Below are 24,647 nucleotides of genomic sequence, written 5' to 3'. Positions count from 1 at the left end.
AAGCCAACAAGTAACTTTTTTACAAAACTCGATATGTTAAACAATAACTGGCCTTCCTAGCTACCTTCTAACGCTGCGGGTTTTGTTCAATAGTTACCTGATGGCTTGGAATTTGTAAAATAGTTCTAGCTGTCAAAATGCTTATGCGCCTTTTTCAAAAGTTTCTCCAGATATGGCAGTTTTTACAAGCTTTCGAATACTGGTGTGATGTATTTTACAAAAAATGCCATTTTTACGTTTTGCCTTCCTCACTGAGGTAAGGCTATAATCCTGCTCTAAAAATGAACTTTCTATTAAAAGCTCCTAGACCCACCTTCATGTATACATATCTACTCAGAATCGAAAACTGAACAAATGTCTGTGTGTGTGTATGTGTGTGTGTGTGTGTGTATGTGTGTGTGTATGTGTGTGTATGTATGTATGTGACCAAAATTTCACTGAGTTTTCTCAGCACTGGCTGAACTGATTTTGATCGAACCAGTTGCATTCGACTTGGTTTAGGGTCCCATACATCGCTATTGAATTGTTTGAAGTTTCGATAAGTAGTTCAAAAGTTATGCATAAAAATGTGTTTTCACAAATACCCGGATCTCAATTATATGCATGTAAACGATGTCCGGTTCCATCATCCGACCCATCGTTGATTAGGTAATTGAAAGGCCTTTCCAATGAGTCCAAGACATTGAAGATCTGGCAACCCTGTCTCGAGTTATGACCACTTAAGTGATATTTATGTACTTTTTTGAAGCCGGATCTCACTTAAATGTATGTAAACAATGTCCGGATCCATCATCCGACCCATCGTTGGTTAGGTAATTGAAAGGCCTTTCCAATGAGTCCAAAACATTGAAGATCTGGCAACCCTGTCTCGAGTTATGACCACTTAAGTGATATTTATGTACTTTTTTGAAGCCGGATCTCACTTAAATGTATGTAAACAATGTCCGGATCCATCATCCGACCCATCGTTGGTTAGGCAATTGAAAGGCCTTTCCAATGAGTCCAAAACATTGAAGATCTGGCAACCCTGTCTCGAGTTATGACCACTTAAGTGATATTTATGTACTTTTTTGAAGCCGGATCTCACTTAAATGTATGTAAACAATGTCCGGATCCATCATCCGACCCATCGTTGGTTAGGCAATTGAAAGGCCTTTCCAATGAGTCCAAAACATTGAAGATCTGGCAACCCTGTCTCGAGTTATGACCACTTAAGTGATATTTATGTACTTTTATGAAGCCGGATCTCACTTAAATGTATGTAAACTATGTCCGGATCAATCATCCGACCCATCGTTGGTTAGGTAATTGAAAGGCCTTTCCAATGAGTCCAAAACATTGAAGATCTGGCAACCCTGTCTCGAGTTATGACCACTTAAGTGATATTTATGTACTTTTTTGAAGCCGGATCTCACTTAAATGTATGTAAACTATGTCCGGATCAATCATCCGACCCATCGTTGGTTAGGTAATTGAAAGGCCTTTCCAATGAGTCCAAAACATTGAAGATCTGGCAACCCTGTCTCGAGTTATGACCACTTAAGTGATATTTATGTACTTTTTTGAAGCCGGATCTCACTTAAATGTATGTAAACAATGTCCGGATCCATCATCCGACCCATCGTTGGTTAGGCAATTGAAAGGCCTTTTCAATGAGTCCAAAACATTGAAGATCTGGCAACCCTGTCTCGAGTTATGACCACTTAAGTGATATTTATGTACTTTTTTGAAGCCGGATCTCACTTAAATGTATGTAAACAATGTCCGGATCCATCATCCGACCCATCGTTGGTTAGGCAATTGAAAGGCCTTTCCAATGAGTCCAAAACATTGAAGATCTGGCAACCCTGTCTCGAGTTATGACCACTTAAGTGATATTTATGTACTTTTTTGAAGCCGGATCTCACTTAAATGTATGTAAACTATGTCCGGATCAATCATCCGACCCATCGTTGGTTAGGTAATTGAAAGGCCTTTCCAATGAGTCCAAAACATTGAAGATCTGGCAACCCTGTCTCGAGTTATGACCACTTAAGTGATATTTATGTACTTTTTTGAAGCCGGATCTCACTTAAATGTATGTAAACTATGTCCGGATCAATCATCCGACCCATCGTTGGTTAGGTAATTGAAAGGCCTTTCCAATGAGTCTAAAACATTGAAGATCTGGCAACCCTGTCTCGAGTTATGACCACTTAAGTGATATTTATGTACTTTTTTGAAGCCGGATCTCACTTAAATGTATGTAAACTATGTCCGGATCAATCATCCGACCCATCGTTGGTTAGGTAATTGAAAGGCCTTTCCAATGAGTCCAAAACATTGAAGATCTGGCAACCCTGTCTCGAGTTAAGACCACTTATGTGATATTTATGTACTTTTTTGAAGCCGGATCTCACTTAAATGTATGTAAACGATGTCCGGATCCATCATCCAACCCATCGTTGGTTAGTTAATTGAAAGACCTTTCCAACGAGTCCACAACATTGAAGATCTGGCAACCCTGTCTCGAGTTATGACCACCTAAGAGATATTTATGTACTTTTTTGAAGCCGGATCTCACTTAAATGTATGTAAACGATGTCCGGATCCATCATCCAACCCATCGTTGGTTAGTTAATTGAAAGACCTTTTCAACGAGTCCACGACATTGAAAATCTGGCAACACTGTCTCGAGTTATGACCACCTAAGAGATATTTATGTACTTTTTTGAAGCCGGATCTCACTTAAATGTATGTAAACGATGTCCGGATCCATCATCCAACCCATCGTTGGTTAGTTAATTGAAAGACCTTTTCAACGAGTCCACGACATTGAAAATCTGGCAACACTGTCTCGAGTTATGACCACCTAAGAGATATTTATGTACTTTTTTGAAGCCGGATCTCACTTAAATGTATGTAAACAATGTCCGGATCAATCATCCGACCCATCGTTGGTTAGGTAATTGAAAGGCCTTTCCAATGAGTCTAAAACATTGAAGATCTGGCAACCCTGTCTCGAGTTATGACCACTTAAGTGATATTTATGTACTTTTATGAAGCCGGATCTCACTTAAATGTATGTAAACTATGTCCGGATCAATCATCCGACCCATCGTTGGTTAGGTAATTGAAAGGCCTTTCCAATGAGTCCAAAACATTGAAGATCTGGCAACCCTGTCTCGAGTTAAGACCACTTATGTGATATTTATGTACTTTTTTGAAGCCGGATCTCACTTAAATGTATGTAGACGATGTCTGGATCCATCATCCGACCCATCGTTGGTTGGGTAATTGAAATACCTTTCCAACGAGTCCACAACATTGAAGATCTGGCAACCCTGTCTCGAGTTAAGACCACTTAAGTGATATTTATGTACTTTTTTGAAGCCGGATCTCACTTAAATGTATGTAAACGATGTCCGGATCCATCATCCAACCCATCGTTGGTTAGTTAATTGAAAGACCTTTCCAACGAGTCCACAACATTGAAGATCTGGCAACCCTGTCTCGAGTTATGACCACCTAAGAGATATTTATGTACTTTTTTGAAGCCGGATCTCACTTAAATGTATGTAAACGATGTCCGGATCCATCATCCAACCCATCGTTGGTTAGTTAATTGAAAGACCTTTTCAACGAGTCCACGACATTGAAAATCTGGCAACACTGTCTCGAGTTATGACCACCTAAGAGATATTTATGTACTTTTTTGAAGCCGGATCTCACTTAAATGTATGTAAACGATGTCCGGATCCATCATCCAACCCATCGTTGGTTAGTTAATTGAAAGACCTTTTCAACGAGTCCACGACATTGAAAATCTGGCAACACTGTCTCGAGTTATGACCACCTAAGAGATATTTATGTACTTTTTTGAAGCCGGATCTCACTTAAATGTATGTAAACAATGTCCGGATCCATCATCCGACCCATCGTTGGTTAGGCAATTGAAAGGCCTTTCCAATGAGTCCAAAACATTGAAGATCTGGCAACCCTGTCTCGAGTTATGACCACATAAGTTATACATTGTGTTCTTTTTTTCTGGATCTAAAAAAATGATGAAACCACTCATATACCCATTTTTGGTAAAAAGTGAGGAAGGCATCAACCACATAGGTGGATTAAGTTAGTTTTGCTCTTTAAATTTGCTTGGGCATTACTACATTTTATGAAATTGTTGGGAGATTTAAGTATACAATCTGCAACTATGAAAAGTTGTCTCATTTCCGAGAAAATTGAGTTCAAAGTTTTGGTGCGCTGGAGTAACCACGGGCGAAAAAGGTTTTAGGTAGGAAAAATACGTGAGTTCCAACTTAGAGCCTGTAGTAAATTGGTACACTTAAAAAATGCATTCTTAATGTTTACAGTCCGGCTCGTGAGACTGCATGTGCCATTATTTGAATTCTTTGTCGGTTTTTCCTTCGGCACGCTACCACCCCCTCACATAAATCGTACTTTCCAACTCAGGTACTGGACTTCTCTGTGTATAATACTCAAAAGTACCCGCGCCCCCTTGCTGAATAATGGGTTCATGCAGGACAACGACCTCGTCCGGTTGACCAACCGTGGCGTGTAATAACTCTTTTTTTTCTGTGTGTATGATTGTCGTGAGATCAATTATTTAGCATAAAGAAATGCCTTCCGATTGGAACTGACTAATAAAAAAGTAAGTGTGACGAACGGACGTGACCCAAAACTGGGCCACCGCTTGAGTTCGTTGCGCTGCATTTCCGGTCAACCCGTTGAATTGTGGACAAATTTGAAAGCAATTTAACCGCTAGAAGACTATTTGGAGCAAGCAGCTTGGTTTTTTACAACGACCAAGTTCCGAATTCCAGGGTCAAACCGGCAATCTTGGGCGTGTTACAACAGTCTGCCGCGAAGGCATTTACCAGAGTTCTAAATTTAGGCTGAATTTTGGGCTGACTCACGGCGACCCCGTGGAGGCGGTCTAATGAGATGTAGATTGTGGGCGATAAAGAAGGTTAGGATTTTTTTCGGGCGAAAGTGATGTATGGGTTCCGTTGAAATCGATACTTTTGACGTCACGAAGTGCTCTCACTTTCGTTTCGTACTTCTCACCAATTAATCTGAAAATAGAGACAAAATCATTGTTGGTTAAAATTTAGATAAGAATTCGTTCAACAAACTTAATTTATCAAATCTTATTATAATTATTTTTAATTGGTTGAAAAATTGATTTTTGGCAATTGTTTAGATCGAAGCCCGTCTAAAGCCGGGTTTTGGTTGTAGAGGGTTAAGAAAATGAAGTTAAAAAAATTAAGAAGCTGCAATTTTCAGGTGACATCTAGTGTCCATGGAAACAAGCTTGATTTTCAATAAATGTGATTCGACATTCTTTTTAACTTAAATTTTTTAAAGGTTTTAAATGGATGAAAATAAACATTGTTATGGAATACGAATATGATGAGATTATCACCGGAAAATTTGATTTTCCTCCAAGCAAAAATTTACAACCAAAAAAATAACTTAAAGAAAAAGTATCTATTTAATATGTTAAACTGCCTTATCCAAATCGTTCTCAGTTTCAGATGGTAGTCCTAGATGTCCCCTACAAGCTGCAGGTCGAATCGAGTTGAGATCTGGGTGGAACACTTTTTTATAAGAGTTTGAAAATTGCGCTGTTTTTTTTCACTAAAATGCCAATAACTCCCTTTAGATTCTACCAATTGTAATGTTTCACCCTGCATTTTGCTGCATTTTCTAAGCCCTTCCAGATGCATTTTGAATTTTGAAATTAAATTGAATTTTGCCAAAGTTACAGCATTTTTGAGATTTTGACGTTTTTGAATCATCAAACAATGCAATGTTTCTAGATTTGCCCCACTTCCCGTTGACCTATAGTGCTCATATTTTTGTCAGATGCTAGTTTTATATGTTTTAAATATGTTTTTTTTTTGTTTTTTTTTTTATTTTAATAACAAATTTGAGTTCTGCGACCCCATTTTGACAAATTTGAATAGTTGATTGCCTATTGAATAACAGCCATTTTGGCCACCATCTTGGATTAAAAAAAAACTGATTCACCTTAGAGTAGTTTTTTTTTAAGTTTATTTCTAAGTGAATTGTTCAATTTATTTCATAGTCTTTTTATTTCAAAGACTCTTTTAATGATGATTTTGACATCCCTGACCCTGACCCTAACCAAATTAATAATTGAACGCTAAAGTTGAAATCTCCGAGCCACGTAGCCCAGTGGTAACGCTTCCGCCTCGTAAGCGGCAGATCGGGGTTCAAATCCTGGCTCGGACCAAGACAACTGGTGATCTTTTCCCTTCTGGATTCGATTGCTTAGTAAAGGGAAGGTAGTGTATCGTCACAAACTGAACCTTATCAAGACACCTTAGGAAGACAACCTATGGAATGTTAACATTAACTTCAACATGTTAACATTAAGTTGAATAATGAACTGTCATTGAATCCGCTTTGTAAATGCCGGCCCCGATACTCTTCACGGGTGTTCCCCTCAGGAACAGGGAAAGATTTACTTAAAGTTGAAATAATCTTCATTGATGGTGTTGATGTCTGTTTTGAAATAAACAGCATTGTTTTGTGAATTTAGATAATTTTACGTCTTGCTTGACAAACAAACAAATATACACAGAAAAAAAGTGGATTTACTCGACACGGAAAAAATGAATCACATGTAAACTCAGTGGATGTAAACTTGACATTCGACGTAACGGTTGAATCACACGTAAAATCATGTTTTTACGTATAATTTGTTGCAAATTTACATCAAATTGCATTTCAATTTAATTGTTACATCAAAAATGATGTAACATTCGGAAATATTTTTTTGTGTGTAGTACCAAAAGTATCAGTCCAAATTGTGGCTTTCTTGCACATTATTTGAAGCAACTTTCCTCAACTCAAATTACTGGCCCCCTTATTCTTGAAAACTCCCCGTGAAACATTTTGGAGCCCAAGCCTTGACACACATATCGTCCGCCTTCATGATTAGTCGCTTAGTTGTAACACTTTACTGCCCGCAAAGTCCGACGCTTTATCGCGGCTCATTTCCCTCCTGAGGAAACCTGAAAACTGCCCAAAGAGTGCCTTCAATGGGCTCCAGTCACGTAACCGTCAGAAATTCGAGCGGAGAAGCACGAAATTTCACAGAAGTTTAGCCACTTAATCAATTTGGTTTGTCCTGTGAGACTTCACCGTCTTCTGGGTTGTCATGCTTTAGGATAGTTGAACTTGATAAAAAATCGAAAAAAAATCTGCAAAAAACAATGCAATTTCCTATCTCGAAAAAAAAACGCACAAATAAAAATGCAACAGGTGAAATGCTGCAGAGAGCACATAAACTTGAAATATGTGTGCCAACGCAAGTCAAAAACCGGAAATGTTGCAAACGCGACACTCCACGGTGTCCTTGTCACACATATTGCACACGACTTTATATAGAACCACAGACAACAGACGTAGCGGCTAGAACAAAATAATTTGAAAATCGTGTGTAAAAACATGGCTGCCGCATCCTGCTAATCTACTAGCGCCATCTGTTAGCCTATTGCCACTCTCTAAAGCAGCCATGATGGTTTTCTGAGAAGGTGTGTTTGAAAATGCATCACCCAAAAATGTTTAAAAATATATTATTTCAATTTTTCGAAAAAAAGAAATAAAAAGGTAAAGATTGTGTTTTTATGCTATAGTAAATCTACTTTAATTATCAATTAACACGATTTACGAGCACATGGATTTTTTTTTCATTTAATTATCAATATTAAAAAATAGTCTAATCTGATGGTTTTTTAAACACAGCAACCAAGGCCGCGCTTGAGGCTGTCAATTTTTTGCTGGTTGTGTTTATAAACAAAACCAACAGAGGTGAGCGAAAATAAGGAGGAGACCCGGTGGAAATCGGGAGGATGGGCAAGCGTTTCTTGGAGGATAAAAGATCCGGAACCAGAAACGAAACAATCCGGAACTGTCGAAGAAGGAAAAACAGCAAGGTATGACACGGTAAAGTCTGGATGTCATCGGCGCCGTCAGCAAGAGCTATTATCACGGCCAACCCCGTAAACCTTTTGGCCCCAAACGACCGCATTCCGAAGATTATCTCCGGAACCGACAAACCAGCTACCACGATCATTTCAACGCTCACCTCCAAGGCATCAACATCTTCAACGCCCTCGAAACCCACCCCACCTTCAAGTGACGCCACTTCCGGCGAACCCTCGTCGCCATACCAAAGGCCTGAATCTTGAATGTTCTCCCGGCGCGTCAGATTCCCCACCGGATTTCTAGTGTAAGCGATCCTCAAACACCAGAACCAGAACAAACGATTACAAACGTTGAAAACCAACAAAATGAAAGTAGGCGGAAAGCGATATTTTGACAGCGGGCAATGTGTCAGGGCAAAGCGACTGCAGCGCCACAAACGGATTGCCACAACTAAAAAATCTGTAACAATGATTTACACAAGGGAAGAATCGAGCCCAAACGTCTGTTGTCTGTGATAGAACTGACTAACTGGGCTTTTGCTGTAAATTGCTGGCAACCACTTTCGTTGCGGAGAAATTCGATGTTTATGCAAAAGGTTCGCGCGTTCAAAGGGCGACTATTTTGAAAATAGCATGGCTAAGAAATTATGCAGCGATATTTTGGAAACATGTGAAAATTCGCTAAAAGGTTAGCAGTTTAAATTTGGCTTTACAATTTGGTCGAAAATGTCAGCTCGGGGAAATATCGATTGAATTTGATATGTTGTGAATGAATAATATTTTTGAATCAGGCTGAAACTTGCTATTGAACTGCTATTTTTAAGAATGCAAAAACTCGTACATGTAATTTCATAGAAAATGAAAAGTTGTCAAATCTTTGGTTCTCACCCCTAGAATGATAGATTAGGAGGTCAGGAACAATGTTTCCATACAACAAAAAATTCCCAAAAATGGTTTACAACTCGAGCGCTGAGCTTGAATGAAAAAAGTGCATTTTTCGAGTTGTTTTCAGAAATGCGCGTAACAATCATACTAAAGTCAATCAAATTTGGCCACCTTGGGCTTCAAGTTATAGTTTATTGTCCCCTGAACAAATTTCTGTACATACATAGTCCATAAAAGCTTGTGTTTGGGCATGGCGGGGCGTTTCAGGAAAAAAATGTATTTTTTGCTTTAAAAATATTAAAAAACACTCCCCAAAACGAACAAATCAATTTTGCAGATAAAATTAATGCATGCAACTTATAGGAAATTTCAAGGAGGACATTTTGTTTTTTTAAAATTCAATTTATGTCCACGTAAAGCCGAGATATTTGCATTTTAGTGAACAAAAAGCGACGAATTTTCAAATTTTTTAGTATGTAAGCGTTTTTAGCATTGGCTACTATGATTACAAACGAGATGGCATATATTTTGGATGTTTTATTTTGCTCGCTCAAAAACGATATTTGTTTATAACACTTCATGTAAACATGATCTTACTATATCTTACTATATCCGGATCGATAATCCGACCCACCGTTGTTTAGGTAATCGAAGAACCTTTTCAACGAGTCCAAAACTTTGAAGATCTGGCAACCCTGTCTCAAGTTATGAGAACCTAAGTGATATTTATGTTCTTTTTTGAGGCCAGACCTCACTTAAATGCATATAAAATATGTCCGGATCCAGATCCGACCCACTTTGGTTGGTTAGGTAATCGATAGACCTTTCCAACGAGCCCAAAAAATTGAATATCTGGCAACCCTATCTCAAGTTATAATCACTTAACATTCCAACGCACAATGCTCCAAAAAAGTTGGAACAGTAACTTCAACTCGCTGGTTTTCGGGCATAACTCACCCAATCAAGACGATTCTTCTTTCTAATGATTTGTTAGGATGTCTTGATGGTCTGAGAACTTTGCAGAACTCAATTTGATCAAATCTATAATTTTTGCGATCAAAAACATCGTTCCAACTTTTTGTTTTCGCGTGTAAAAAAAATCGTCGAAAATTCCCCGGAGGCAGTATTTTTAATAAAATTACAGATTTGTTAAAATGAAGTTCTGTTAAATTTTAGGATCATCTAGACATTCTTATAAATCCCTGGAAACAAGAATCGTCCCGACTGGTTGAGTTATGCCCAAGAACCAGCGAGTTGAAGGCCGTGTTAAGTGACTTGCGTTGGGCGTTCCAGTGTTAAGTGATAATAATAATGTCCTGTTTTGAAGCCGGATCTCACTCACTAAATGAAAACTATGTCCGGATCCAGCATCCGACCTATCGTTGGATAAGTAATTAAAAAACCATCCCAACAAGTTTCAAAGATCGAAGATCTGGCAACTCTGTCAATACTTTTTGACGCCAGGTTTTAATTGAACTTTGTTTTAAAGCCATGTTTTCTAGAAAGAGGAAGGCACTAACCACGTAGGTGGATAAAGTTAGTTTTTTATCAACAAAGTACTTCTTTTACTTAGGAAATAGCAAGAGAATGTCCAAAAAAAAAGAACCTTAAAAATAGTATGGTCGAATGGATTGAAACCCGAGTGAAATCAAGAAATGTTTGAATAATGATGATTAGAAATTGTTGATGAAGGCTGAAAATGGCTCAATAAATTCGGATTTTTTCAGCACTCATCGTACTTTTTGGAATCCACATTTTGCAGCTTGTTGCATACATTGCTAATAACAGCTTTGAACTATAAAACTAACAACTTTCTTCGCTATTTCTCCCTCTCCTCCCCCCACACAGCTCCCAACCGTCGACGTCCAGCTTCCAGCACATGGCCCGGATGATGGACACGCTGATACTGGACAATTTAGCACCGTTCGCCTTCACGAAAATAACCACCACCCACCGGCCGTCGCGAATTTCGGCCACCAACCCCGGGGCAGGGGGTGGTCCCGGTGGGGGCGGACCCGGACCATCCATCGGCGGTGGTGGCGTGCCCGTCATCGGCATGAAGAAGGCAACCAGCACGAGCAACGTGGCTGCGGCGACTTCGGTCCACTCCGGTGGCGGCGGCGGCCCGCCCGGTTCCACGATCCGGGTCAACCTGCAGAAGAACAAAATTCCAACACAAGGTCAGCATGAAGATTATGCCAAGACTTTAACCGCACGTCGTCGTCTGTGTCGCATGGGTGGGTGATTTATTCGAACAAACTGGGTGTTATGAGGAAATAGGGGGAAAGAAAGGAGGTCGTCCACGTATCTATCGCGGGATTTAATGAGCGAAAACCATTGGCCCCAATACCTACATTAACGGGGGTTTTCCCACCTTTACACACACCTTATTCGATGACATTAACCCCAATTTCATGTTTAATGTTTCGAAACTGACCCCTAAATAAGTGCTAGTAAGGTGGTGAGAGTCGGTGGTTTCGTTCAGAACAACATTGTCCAAAACGGAGTTCGGTTTTCCTTTCTGGGGGTTGCATGTGTTTATGACGACTTTAGCCTAGCTCGCTATGGATGGCCTTAATTTTTAGGTTTGTTGTTGTGCAGACTGGGACATGGCTCAGCTGGACTAACACGGCACGGAAATTTCAAATTTAAGGATATTAAAGCTGGAGCAACACGAGAAAAGAGCGGATAAGATTTTTGACAGTTAGAACTATTTTGCTAATTCTCAAGTTTCAGGAAATTTCTTCACAAAACTCTTAGTGTAAAACAATAGCTGGCCTCCCCAGCTACCTCTCAACACTTCGTGGTTTGTTAAATAGTTAATTGTTATCTCGGAATTTGCAAAATAGTTGCAGCTAAGCAATTCTCTGAGATTTCGGTCATTCGATTTTTTTGTATTTTTTAATCCAGCTGAAACTTTTTTGGTGCCTTCGGTATGCCCAAAGAAGCAATTTTTCATCATTAGTTTTTCCATATAATTTTCCATACAAATTTGACAGCGTACAAAATGATGTATGAAAATTTAAAAACTGTATCTTTTGAAGAAATTTTTTGATCGATTTGGTGTCTTCGGCAAAGTTGTAGGTATGGAAAAGGACTACACTGGAAAAAAATTATACTTGGTAAAAAATTATTGGTGATTTTTAATGTTGTCCCTAAAACTTGATTTGAAAAAAATACTATTTTTATTTTCATTTATTTTTTTGATATAATTTAGGGGACATCAAATGCCAACTTTTCAGAAATTTCCAGAATGTGCAAAAATCTTTGATGAGTTTTTGAATCAAAACTGTTTTTGCCTTCCTCACTTTACTGAGGAAAGGCTATAAAATCACTCGAAAAACGAACTTTTTAGTTAGACCTCCTAGACCTACCTTCATTTGTACATATCGACTCAGAATCACCAGCTGAGCAAATGTCTGTGTGTTTGGCTGTATGTAGACATGTGTACCAAATCAATGTCACTGGAATATCTCGTCACAGGCTCAACCGATTTTGGCCGGAATGGTTTTAATCGATCCGTCTTAACGTCCCCTAAGTTGTTATTTAAATTCATGCAGTTTTATCATGTATTTAAAAAGTTATGTTAAAAAAACTGTTTCATATTAAATTAAAATTATGGTAAAAAGGGTGGTTTTTTCATGAGCCCCTCACATGTTATATATTTTTAGAAAGCATATGAGAAGACCTTTTAGTTGGAATAAGAATTTTCAAGATCTGACTTACCTATCTTAAATTATAAGCTTTTTAAAAAATGGTCTGAATTGACATAACCTCAAATGGTCCCGTCTGATCGCCACGTAAAAAGCCTTGTAGAGGGATGCTATTTTCCTGAAAGGCGGTGTCTGTATAATCATGACAAAAAGTCTGTAGGAAGTCTGTTTTTTTTACTCGTCACATAATTTTATTAGGACCTCTTAGGTGCTGCGATCACGTTAGGGGAGATCCATAAACCATGTGGACACTTTAGGGGATTGTAATCACTCTATCGAGAAATTAAATGTGAGAGTGTGTGCAACATGGAGTTAAACTTTTCAAAGTGCCATGGTAATCTTCACAGCAACTTCACAGAAAGTTTAACTCCATGTTGCACACACTCTCACATTTAATTTCTCGATAAATGAGAGGAAGGCACCCAGTCACGAAATATTCTAGCAGAGCTGGTTCTGTCAGAATCCTGCTAGAACGATAGAACATTTCTGCTAGAAAGCTCTAAGAATATCCAGCTCTGTAAGAACTCTGCTAGAATCCTGCTAGAACGTCGTGACTGGGCACCAACCACCTAAATGTAAGGTACGCACCTCGAAAGTAATCGGTCAAGAAAAATTTCAAATGGGCAGCAGCGGTAGCGAAAGCAAGTCAGAGAGGGTGAAGAAAAGCCCCAAGAAAACATCCCCTCTCTTTTGTTCTGCCGTTCGTAAAGCTGTTTCTTGACCCCTTTCCTTCCGGTCTGCGTACTAGCCTAAAGGTGGATTAAGAAACTTTTTTTTCAAAAAATCGAAATATTGGTCGCAAAAACTTTTCCACTTCATTTTTCGATGTAAAAGATTTTTTTTTGTATGTGTTAGATGACCAATTTCGGGGATTCAGATGTTTCTGGCAATGTTTATTTGAAAAAAAAATGAATGAAATTTGTGATTTTTCAAAAAGGTTAAAAAGTGTTTAAGCAGTTCTACTAAAAAATCGTATTCCTGTCAGTTTCGAAATGGCCTACTTATCACCGCCAAATATAACAGTTCATGAACATTTATTGCACATAATAAGACTTGTAGTAACCCACGTTTTTTTCGAAAATTAATACTTTACGACACTGTTTTGTACGCAAACTATAGCGGGGTAGCAAAAGTTTTACTGAAAAATCCTATTCAAAAGCGTTTTTTGGAATTGAATAAAAAAATATGTATATGCAACTCGCGGCGAAACTAGATTTTTTAAGCACTTGTCATAGTTATCCAACTTGTCAATGCGGATAATGCACGAATCGTGCTGAAAAAACATTATTTTGCTACTTATTGCATAAACTGCAATTTTTTAAAAGGTTGTACAAAGTTATCAAATTTTATACCAATTTGCTTGAATTGACAATGGAAAGATTTTAACGGTATTCTTAGTTTTAATACCTTGTAATTTGTTGTAAAAGTTTTGCATTGAGTGTACTTGTTAAATTTTAAGTCAATTAAAGAAAATCAATAAATTCTTTTTTTTTCTCTTTTCCCCCTTCCAGAGGTCCACCCGAACCCGCGCCACCACAGCCACGTCGCGTCCATGGCTTCCAACGCGTCCTCGCCGCCCACGGCCACTGACTCCCGCTGGATCTCGTCGCTGCGGCGTCGCGACCCGGAACTGCAACCAACGCTGCCTTCAATCAACAACTCCAATCAGCACCACAGCACCAGTACCTCATCGCTAACGCACCAGAACAGCGTCGGTTACACCAGCTCGACGACCACTCCGACGGATCGGAGGAGCAGCCGCAATAGCGGCCAGAAAAGTTCGCTGCGCAAGAGCCGCTCGGTGGAGCGGATTCGGGCGCGGAAATTGGCCACGTCAAAGATTAAGGAGCGACCGAAGAAGTCCTCTTCGGAGGAGGGCGGGGGTTCGGACGATCAGGAAGTGACCTCGGTGGAGGAGAACTCGCCACAGCAGCAGCATTCGCCGGTTAAGCGGCTGGAGAAGTCCAAGATGTTCAACTCGATCGGGTATGAGTCCCATTTGGTGGACACGCTGGAGAAGGACATGCTTCAGAAGAATCCGAACGTCCAGTGGAACGACGTGGCGGGGTTGAACGAAGCAAAGGCGATCCTGCAGGAAGCCGTTGTACTCCCGGTTATTCTGCCCGACTTCTTCCGAGGAATTCGACGCCCCTGGAAGGGAGTGCTGATGGTGGGACCGCCGGGAACCGGCAAGACCATGCTTGCCAAGGCGGTGGCCACCGAGTGTGGAACGACCTTTTTCAACGTGTCTTCGAGTACGCTTACGTCCAAGTACCGAGGGGAGAGCGAAAAGTTGGTCCGGCTGCTCTTTGAAATGGCCCGGTTCTACGCGCCCAGCACGATCTTCATCGACGAGATTGATTCACTGTGTGCGTCCCGGGGCAGCGATTCTGAGCACGAGGCAAGTCGACGCTTCAAGGCGGAGCTGCTGATCCAGATGGACGGGTTGAATGCTACCAAGTGAGTTATGAGTTTCTATTTGAACGTTGCATTATCTCAAACTTCCTTAACTTTCAGTGACGAAAAGATTATCATGGTCCTGGCGGCAACCAACCATCCCTGGGATATCGACGAAGCCTTCCGGCGGCGGTTCGAGAAGCGCGTCTACATTGGTCTTCCGAACGACAACACCCGCAAGGCGCTGCTGGAGCTCTGCCTGAAGGGCGTCAACGTTTCGCCGGATCTGGAGACGCCAGCGATCGTGGAACAGCTGGACGGGTACACCGGGTCGGACATCGCTAACGTTTGCCGGTAAGGTCTTTCCAGATGCCCAATAACTGAATAGTTTCTAATCGATTTCTCGTTTTCTAGCGATGCCGCCATGATGGCGATGAGGCGCCACATCAGCGGCCTCAGCCCGTCCGAGATCAAGATGATCCGGCGGGAGGAGGTCGACCTGCCGGTGACCGCCCAGGACTTCCAGGACGCGATGAAGAAGACGCGCAAGTCGGTGTCCGCCAACGACGTGGCCCGCTATGAAACGTGGATGGACGAGTACGGGTCGTGCTAGTGTTACGTCTAAGCTCAAAGCCTCCGCCTGATCCGACGGTTTTCTGGTTCTGGCATCAAACAAATATTGCTCCCCCCTTTTTCCCCTCTTTGTCACATTTTGTCTCTCAAACTGATCGACGACGATCTCATGCGAACTTGCATCTACAGCCGTTGTGTTCATTAGGAAACGTTATTTTTCGCTAAGATATTTATTTGATGAGTTCAAAGGTGTTTTGTCTTAGGTTTCGTAAAGTCCACTAATCTGTTTCTTTATCTGACTTATTGTGTCCAATGTTGTATTACTACCATTATTGTAATATAAGAACATTGTTGTTTTTGCATGAAATAGATAAATAAAACGCTGAGATGAGTCAATAAAAGATGCCTTACAAATGTGTAGTGCAATATCACATGTCACAATGAAAATGTTGGAAATAACATTTTAAAATGGCTGTAAATCAGAATCTACATCAGCAAACCTAAAACTTGACCCAGATATACTCAACAGTCATCATAAGCAAATGGCATAATAATCTCTAATTAAATATTCTTTAAAATGACTACATTGTAAGGCAATTGTAGATTTTCTTAGAAAAAATCGGATATAACATCTCGAAAACTACATCACATTTTTTTTTTGCTGAGAGGTGTTTTGAGCACCGTGTACATTTACCGTATTGACTCTTTTGCTAACACACATAACTCATAAAAAACACACAAAATGATTCTTGAGCTAAATATCTCTTAAAGAAACTAATGTAACTAGTCGACTTGAACTTGAACAATTAACTTAATCCACCATTAAATGGTTGATGCCTTCATCACATTTAAAGGGTACTATCCAAAATAGATACAAAAGGGCGGTGTTTTTTGCAATTTACTCATTATTCAAACCATCAGATTGGGTAGTCAGATCTTCATAATTTAGGGCACTTATGTGTTTACAACTTATGATAGGGTAGTCAGACCTGTTTTATTTGGTAGTCAATTAAAACAAGTTTGATTAACTTAACAAACTAACGTTTATTGACACGACTGTACTGCTCGGCACTCGGATACAGAATGAATGAAAAGTGAGAAAGAAAGAGAAAGCGCGCGTGAATGAATGACGTTTGTAGGGAGTGTCCATAAACTACGAAACTATGGCATGGTAATAAATAACGTAATACAACATCTTCCCTGTTTTATCAAAAAGAAAACTAAATAGAACTGTGCTTGAGAATGAGGTTAATGTGTAACTAAAAATAAAGACCTAAAACTAAACCACAAAATGCTGGATGTTTCTGAAGACCACTGGAGCTTGTTCGGATGATGTGTGACTGCTAGAGGCATAAAGCTTGACTGGTATCGAGATTTGGTGGGTTACCTTGGGCGTGTTGGGTTCATTACGTGGATCCGGACTCACCAAGTCTCGAAAACTTCGTGTAGCGGCCAATACCACAGCTAGCACCATTCGTGCTTCGCCGTGCGCGGACTGGATCATCCGTCTGCGTCTGCCGCGGGCCGCCTGTCGTACAATCACAGCGGTATCTCACGTGGCGCGTTCTTGTTGGTTGACGATCTTGCCCGGCAACGCAACCTGCACACTGAGCCTCAATGCGGCAGATGCTGCGCTTGGTAGAAACCGGCATGTTGACGCGAGTCATTTTGCCGAACTCTAAGAAGCCCAAAGTGCGACACACGTGCGCAGATAGCAACGGACCTTGCTCAACATCGACCACTTGTAGGACTAGGTTGTACTTACGGCCGTATTGTCGACAACGGATAGTCGTCTGACCGATCACAGGAATTTCGCCGCCACCAAAGCCATGAAGGCGGTACTTCGACGGTTGAAGATCACTGTGGGCTTTCCCGGTCATCCGCTGTAACCAACTGTGTCCCACGAGGCTGGCGTTTGCCCCTGTATCCAATTCGCACTGAACTGACTGCCACTTTCCAGCGATGCACATGTCTAGATTAGCTTCAACATGCCCACCACTTCCATCGGAAACTTTTCCGATTGTTGCACTTTCGCTGCTCGTCGACTCCGTCTCCGTCAAGTCACCGTCGGTACTGCTATCCACAAGCACTTTCTGCACATGAGACTTCCGCTTTAGCTTCTTCCGACGCTCTGCCTTGCACACTGCTTCGAAATGGTTCTTTCCGCCACAACGATAGCACCGCTTGCCGAACGCTGGACAACTGCCTTTCGTGAAGTCATGCATTTCGCCACAAAACTTGCACTTTTTTGCATGCTTCTTCACTTTGTTCACGCTTGCATTACGTTGCTCGGAAATCGGGTGCTGCTCGGCAATTTCCTCCGCGCGGCAAAAATCAACTGCTTGTGCCTCCGTCAGATTCTGCATCGTCAACAGCTTCGTGCGCAGCTTCGACAATTTGATCGACGTAACGAGCTTGTACTTCAGCAAATCTTCTTCCAGGACTCCAAACTTACACACCTTCGCTTGCGACTTCAATCGACACAAGTAGTCATCGATTCTTTCCTCCATACCCTGAGACAGCGAGAAGAAATCAAACCAATCGATGAACTTGTTCCGCTCACGTACAACTTTCCGCTTGATCGCCGCCAATGCCAGCTTCGGGTCCTTCTTCTCCACGGCGGTCAGTTCGAAGTTGAAATACTTCTTTAAAGCCTCCGTTCCAACCACCGACAGCAGGATGCTGGTTTTCTGCTCGTTTTGAGCCTCTGGCCACTTGTCCATCCCAACTGCACTGGCGTAATACTTCCAACTTTCTTCGAAAAAATCGAAGCTCTCCATGTCTCCATCCAGTTCCAGCGGAGGCGGAAGAGGAACCGATGCCACTGCCGCCGGTCTTTCTACAGGCGCAGCCGGCGCCTTCTTCAACGATCCAATCATCTCCTGGAACTTTCCCATAAACTCGGCAAACTGCTTTGAATCCATTTTGTGGGAAAACACTTCGCCTCGACACGACGTTAAAGAAAATATGTCGCTGGACAGGATCAAACAAGTTCGCTCTTCACTGCGCAACTGCTTCGCGATCACTTCCGCTGATGATTTTCTTCGTCGCTCGATCGAACTTTTCCTCGCCGAACACTTTCCGCGATTTCAAATGACGCCGGAAATCACCTTTAGTCCACGAGTGCTTCTGACACCATGTTTTATTTGGTAGTCAATTAAAACAAGTTTGATTAACTTAACAAACTAACGTTTATTGACACGACTGTACTGCTCGGCACTCGGATACAGAATGAATGAAAAGTGAGAAAGAAAGAGAAAGCGCGCGTGAATGAATGACGTTTGTAGGGAGTGTCCATAAACTACGAAACTATGGCATGGTAATAAATAACGTAATACAACAAGACCTCCAATCCAATCCGTGCTTGTTGGAAAGGTCTTTTACCTATCCAAAGATAAGTCGCATGATAGATCCGGACAACGTTTTCATCAAAATATCTGAGATCCGGCTTTTATAAAGTGTATAAATAACACTTAAGTGCTCATAACTCTTGATAAGGTGGTCTTTCAAATAACTTTTTGGAAATATATAACATGACGAGTTTTCTTACAAAAACCACCATTTTTACAATCATTCGAACATCAGTCAAAATCGTTTTTCCAACATAACTTTTGAAGTACAGTACTTGTTCGGTAACTGGGCTGAGAACGTAGATAGCCCAGTCACCGAATGCTGCTCGCTAACTGGACTGAACGAAAAATAACGAGGGGACCACCGATGCATAATATTTTTCAATTAAAATATAAAATAAATTTTTCTCACATTTATTTACAATGCCTTCTTTTCATATTTCTATCATTGTGACTTGAAATTACATAAAAGCTTGAAAAGTTTTTTTTTAAATATTGAACATGCTTTTGCACCCATTAACCCCTTGGTCATTTCGGTTTGTTTTGGTTTTTGACGTTTGCCTGCTTTTTAACTGGGCTACGGCCCAATTTTTAGAAAGTTTTTCTTTCAAGTAAACAAGATAAACATTGATTTTATAAGATAATTGTGTCGTGATTACCAAAAAATATGTAAATGTTCAACAAGAGTGAAAAATAGTTTGTAAATGACAAGGTAAATATTATTAATCAAAGGGGTAAAAAATATCAGTCTCTATGAAATGTTCAAATCACAGTAGGTACATGATTACAAAAATGACTTACCAACTGTTAGTTTACCATACCTATCAGGAATATTTAATTCTGTAGGGTAAACCTTTCCAAACAAGAAACATTGTATATAATATTCAAGGTTGAAAAGCATATTATTCAGTTTACAACAAGCCTTGATAGATATATTTTATAAATTTAAAGCTAGTTCAATATCATTATGGCACTTGCTCAGAACAATTTGATCAATCAAGAATTCTCAACCAAACAAGCACTTTTCGAAGTTAGCATGTCCACGGCGAATATGGACCAATCGCAATCTATCCAAGAAGAATCAACCATCAATGAGATCCTTCCTTCGGAAATGCTCGAACACGTGTTCGGTTTCCTTCCGCTGCACGATCGCAAATCCGTCTCACTGGTTTGCCGCACTTGGTGTGCACTGGCCTTTTCCAGACGCTTCATGCGGCACTTGACACTCCGTCTCGTGGACTGGGAGAATTTCCGGGCCAGCAAGTACGATGTTCTGAGGAGCAGTGCGAGGCGTTATCGTCACATTATGGCGTTCTTTGGACCGAAAGAGTGCCCGGAGGCGCAGTTTGAGCTGTTGCTGAACTTGGTGGATCGTTTCGGACGCGAGTTGGACAGCTTGTTCTGCCTGACAATGTTCAAGGCAAACCAGTTGCAGCAGATCGTAGAGAAGACGCCGAACGTACAGCAGTTGGTTGTGGGTCTCTCGAGTGTCGAAGGGAAATCTGAACGGACATTTCCGGTATTGCGCCGTTTGAAAGATTTGGGATCGCTGAACCACATGTTACAATGTTCAGCATTGGACGTGCCTAGATTTGCACCGAACCTTGAACAACTTACGGTCAACTTTACCAGCTCGGAGAACATCGGTCAATCGATAGAAGCGTTGAAAAAGTTCGGTCCTCAGCTGAAATCCTTGGAGATGTTTGCATCCGACTACTACTTCGAGATCAATGAATTACGATTTCCTAAGCTGAAGATACTTAAGTTGTCTGGAAAGATTGTAGACACTTCAGTGACTGCGCAGAAGAATTTCTTCAAGCAATTCACGAATCTGAGGGAAGTTTCGTTTGATTGCAATATCCAGGATGTTGTGCTGGACACTTTGACGAGGGCCTGTCCCGAACTGAAGGTTCTCCACATGAAATCAACTGAGTTGGGTGAAAAATCTCTGTGTTACTTGAACCGTCTTAAATGTTTAAAGGTAAGTTAGCATTTCACCCAAGTCTTCAAACCAGTTCTTAATTAATCTCTCCCATTTCAGCATCTAGGAATATCCGGAAAGCTAAACTCCAACCTCCTAATAGACTGCAAGCCGCTGCCCACCGTGGAAACGTTCCACCTGCACATGTACGAATCGGACAACGATCAAGCTATTTTCCAGCGATTCACCCAACTACTGCCAAACACCAAGCAGCTCAAAATAACCTTCGACGAGAAGTTCACGATCCGCAATACCCTACTGTCCGCTTGCAAGCCCTTCGCCAAGCTTCAAAGGTTGGAAATTGCAGATCGCTCGTACCGGATGGCCAACGCGGAACCGAGCGCCGACAACGCGCTGCAAGAGCTAAAGCTGCTGGACGAACTGGTGCTCAACAGCTTGGACGTCCCGGTGGCTTACCTGTATCCAAGTGGTACGCTGAAGCGACTCCGGCTCAAGTTTATCGTCGGTATGACCGACCGGGAGCTGCTGGACGTGGTGCGGAAATTTCCGAACCTGCGCTACCTGGAGGTCGCTTGCTGTCGGCGGATCACCGATGAGGGGATTCGGGCGGTACGGGGCATTGTGCCGAGCTGTGTGGTGCATCATTTTATGTGATTTTAGGGGAGGGGTTTGTTTGAAATTATATATATTTTTTTGGTTGTAATTTTTGTTTAGGCGATTGGTCAATTAATTCAAAACAAGTTGTATTATTTTAACAAAACTAAAATTATAAATAAACTTATAATTATTATGACAAATGAAACTTTCTGCTTAAATGACATTCTATGGTCCCCAAGAAGGCGCTGTGTCCTATCCCTCGCCTTTTCCAGACCAAAATCCATGATATAGCTGTCAGACCAAGACTGCTTGACCAAAGCGTAAAAAGTAAACAATCTTATCGATGTTCACCTGAATAATCTTGAAATATTTAAGCTATGCGGATTTGTGATTTTCCTTGTTCCATCATTCCCTTGATGGTCCAAGTTATTAGATCAGTGGTCACCAAACTGTGGCCCGCGGGTCAAGGTCTTCTGTGCAGCCTGCAATCTGGTCTTAAGATTATTGTGGAATCCGGCCCATTTGGGATTCATCTTATGAAGTAGTTTTGGAAAATGAGCAATAAGTATGCTTTTATGAACAAAAATTATATAAAAAAAGAAATTAAATAAAAAAATGAGAAATTACAATTAAATTTTAATACCTTAAAAATCGGGATCCATTTGACAGTTAGTTAAAAATATTATTTCAAGACGGAGTTAAAAATAAGCTAAGACAAGCATGGTTCTGGAATTTTGCAGGATGATGCCAAGCGGTCTAAAGAATTCGACCTTATGTTGAAATTGATGCATTTTTTTGTGTATTTGCTTGAACTAACATTTCATAGAAATATCGGGTTTAGAAAGAATGAATTATGAATTTTGAACCAATTCATTTTCAAGTTAATTTCTACTACCCGAATAACAACAAAATAATGATGGTGTAATTAATTTTCGTAAGAATTTTATGTTTTTTCCTTATCTTAATAATAATTATAAAATGAAAAAAAAAAAAAAAATGGTACAAAAAAAATCATGATTCCAATTCAATACATTTTTTAAGTATTTTCAACCTTAAATATTCTCTGTCAATTTAATGACAAAAAAAAACAATGGTAATGTTATGTTCGTTTGTTATCTCTCACTATTGTCTATACTTAAGATTTTGCTGGAATATTTATTTATTGAAAAGCGTTTATTTTCTTCCAGTCAGATCGTTAAGATTGAGAAAAAAAATATATGAATCCTTTTCAACAATAAATCACTGAATTTCGAAAAACATTATAATTTGCATTATTTTCAAATTCATTCAAATTATTTAAAAACATTTGTAAAGAGAAGTAAAGTGTTTCTTTACAAAAGGGATTTCAGTACAAACATATTTGTAAAATAAAAACATTTCTTAATCCACCATTTGGTGGGTGCTGCCTTCCTCACATTTACAAAGTAATACCTAATCAAAATAAGTTTATGAAAAAAATATATAGCTGATACAGACTTTTGCAGAAAACATGCAGACTCTCATTTGAAGCAATGTGGCAACCGGATGTTTCGCATCTGGCGCGACTCTCGCACGTAAAAAAAAAGACCCGGCCTTTTGAGGTTAGGAATAAAATTAAATAGGGTCTTAGGGGACCCCAAAACGAACAGAATAAGGCGGATCTGGCCAAAATCGGTTCAGCCAGTTCTGAGATAATCGTGTGGAAAAAAAATCATGTCTACACACATCCCCACAGACATTTGTTCATAATTTGATTCTGAGTCGATAGGTATACGTGAAGGTATATCTTGGAGTCGTATTTAAGAAGTTCATTTTTCGAGTGATTTTATAGCCTTGCCTCAGTGAGGTGAGGAAGGCAAAAAAGATAACTTTCCAAAAGGTTGCCTCTCACCCAGTCGGCTTGGGTTCAATCCCAGACGGTCCCGATGGCATTTTTCGAGACGAGATTTGTCTGATCACGCATTCCGTCGGATGGGGAAGTAAATGTTGGCCCCGGTCTAACCTAAAAAAAAAGGTTAGGTCGTTAGCTCAGTCCAGGTGTAGGAGTCGTCTCCCTGGGTTACTGCCTCGGTGGAGTCGCTAGTAGGCAGTTGGACTCACAATCCAAAGGTCGTCAGTTCGAATCCCGGGGTGGATGGAAGCTAAGGTGTAAAAAGAGGTTTTTCAATTGCCTCAACAATCAAGCCTTCGGACACTTGGTTTCGAGTAGGAATCTCGCAATCGAGGCCAAGGCAATGCTGTAGAGCGAATAATTTGATTTTGTTTTTAGAAAAGAAGTAGGAGGAAATTTATGAAAAGGGATTGAGACGGACGCAAATCTCGTTAAATATTAAAATTTAAAACATTTAATTATATTTGAAAATGATATCAAAGGTTGTGCAAAATGTAAATTTTTAGTTATTTTTATTTGCGTTTCACGTGTGGCCCGCGATACTACGGAAAATATTCAAAATGGCCCGCGAGGTACAGCTGGCGGAGGACCACAGTATTAGATCAACGTTGTCGTGCTATCTTGTTGCACGTCGCTTTTTGACGTTCTGAGAAAAAAACGCGTTTTAATGTTTGACCTTGAATAAACAAACACTAGAGCATGCAATATAAACAATAACAAACACGTTTTGTTTAGAGGCTCTAAATAGAGAGACTAGTCGAAGTTAATTTGACACATTCATGCCTGACGTATCCAGACGAGGGTCTCGTGGCGCAGGGGTAGCGGCTTCGGCTGCCGATCCCGATGATGCTATGAGACGCGGGTTCGATTCCCGCCTTATCCACTGAGCTTCTATCGGATGGTGAAGTAAAACGTCGGTCCCGGTTTCTCCTGTCTCGTCAGAGGCGCTGGAGCAGAAATCCCACGTTAGAGGAAGGCCATGCCCCGGGGGGCGTAGTGCCAATAGTTTCGTTTTTTTTTTTTTCGTATCCAGACGAGCATTTGTCTTTACGCACAGCAAAACTTACTAGTGTTGCCGAGCTCTAAACATTGTCCTGAAGTTTTGTTGAATTTGGTTGCCAGAGTTATAATTACGCTAGTCGGGCACGTACGTGTGTCAAACGCGTTCTGACCTGAAATCCCTTTGGTCAGTTGTCGCACTTACATAACTTGTCAGGTTGTGTCAAGATAGCACGACAAGATTGAAACTTCTTTCACATGAAGAGTGACTTCAATGCAGAAAGTTTTTTCGATTGTTTCTTAAACACAGACATGATACAGGAGAAAAATACCATGAGTTTTGAGGGTTAACGATTTTCTTCA

The 24,647-nt window shown here is 40.6% G+C and overlaps 1 protein-coding gene across 4 annotated transcripts in view; it reads left to right on the top strand.

The window, feature by feature from the left end:
* LOC6032545 (katanin p60 ATPase-containing subunit A-like 1) overlaps positions 1 to 15,927 on the top strand; it is a 45,323-nt gene extending 29,396 nt beyond the window's left edge. For 3 of the 4 annotated variants that reach the window (XM_038264132.1, XM_038264131.1, XM_038264129.1), the window contains exons 2-5: positions 10,692 to 11,080; positions 14,068 to 15,016; positions 15,074 to 15,307; positions 15,368 to 15,927. In XM_038264132.1, coding sequence (XP_038120060.1) covers positions 10,692 to 11,080; positions 14,068 to 15,016; positions 15,074 to 15,307; positions 15,368 to 15,566 — 1,771 coding nt within the window. In that variant the 3' untranslated portion in view covers positions 15,567 to 15,927. The remainder of the gene's footprint in view (positions 1 to 10,691; positions 11,081 to 14,067; positions 15,017 to 15,073; positions 15,308 to 15,367) is intronic. The other variant, XM_038264130.1, reaches the window with a different exon arrangement.
* Positions 15,928 to 24,647: the final 8,720 nt, after the last annotated feature.

Source organism: Culex quinquefasciatus, chromosome 3 (genome assembly GCF_015732765.1).
Source record: "Culex quinquefasciatus strain JHB chromosome 3, VPISU_Cqui_1.0_pri_paternal, whole genome shotgun sequence".
NCBI lineage: Eukaryota > Metazoa > Arthropoda > Insecta > Diptera > Culicidae > Culex > Culex quinquefasciatus.
The sequence above is the reverse complement of the archived record's forward strand: the minus strand, read 5'-3'. Positions and strand labels throughout refer to the sequence as shown.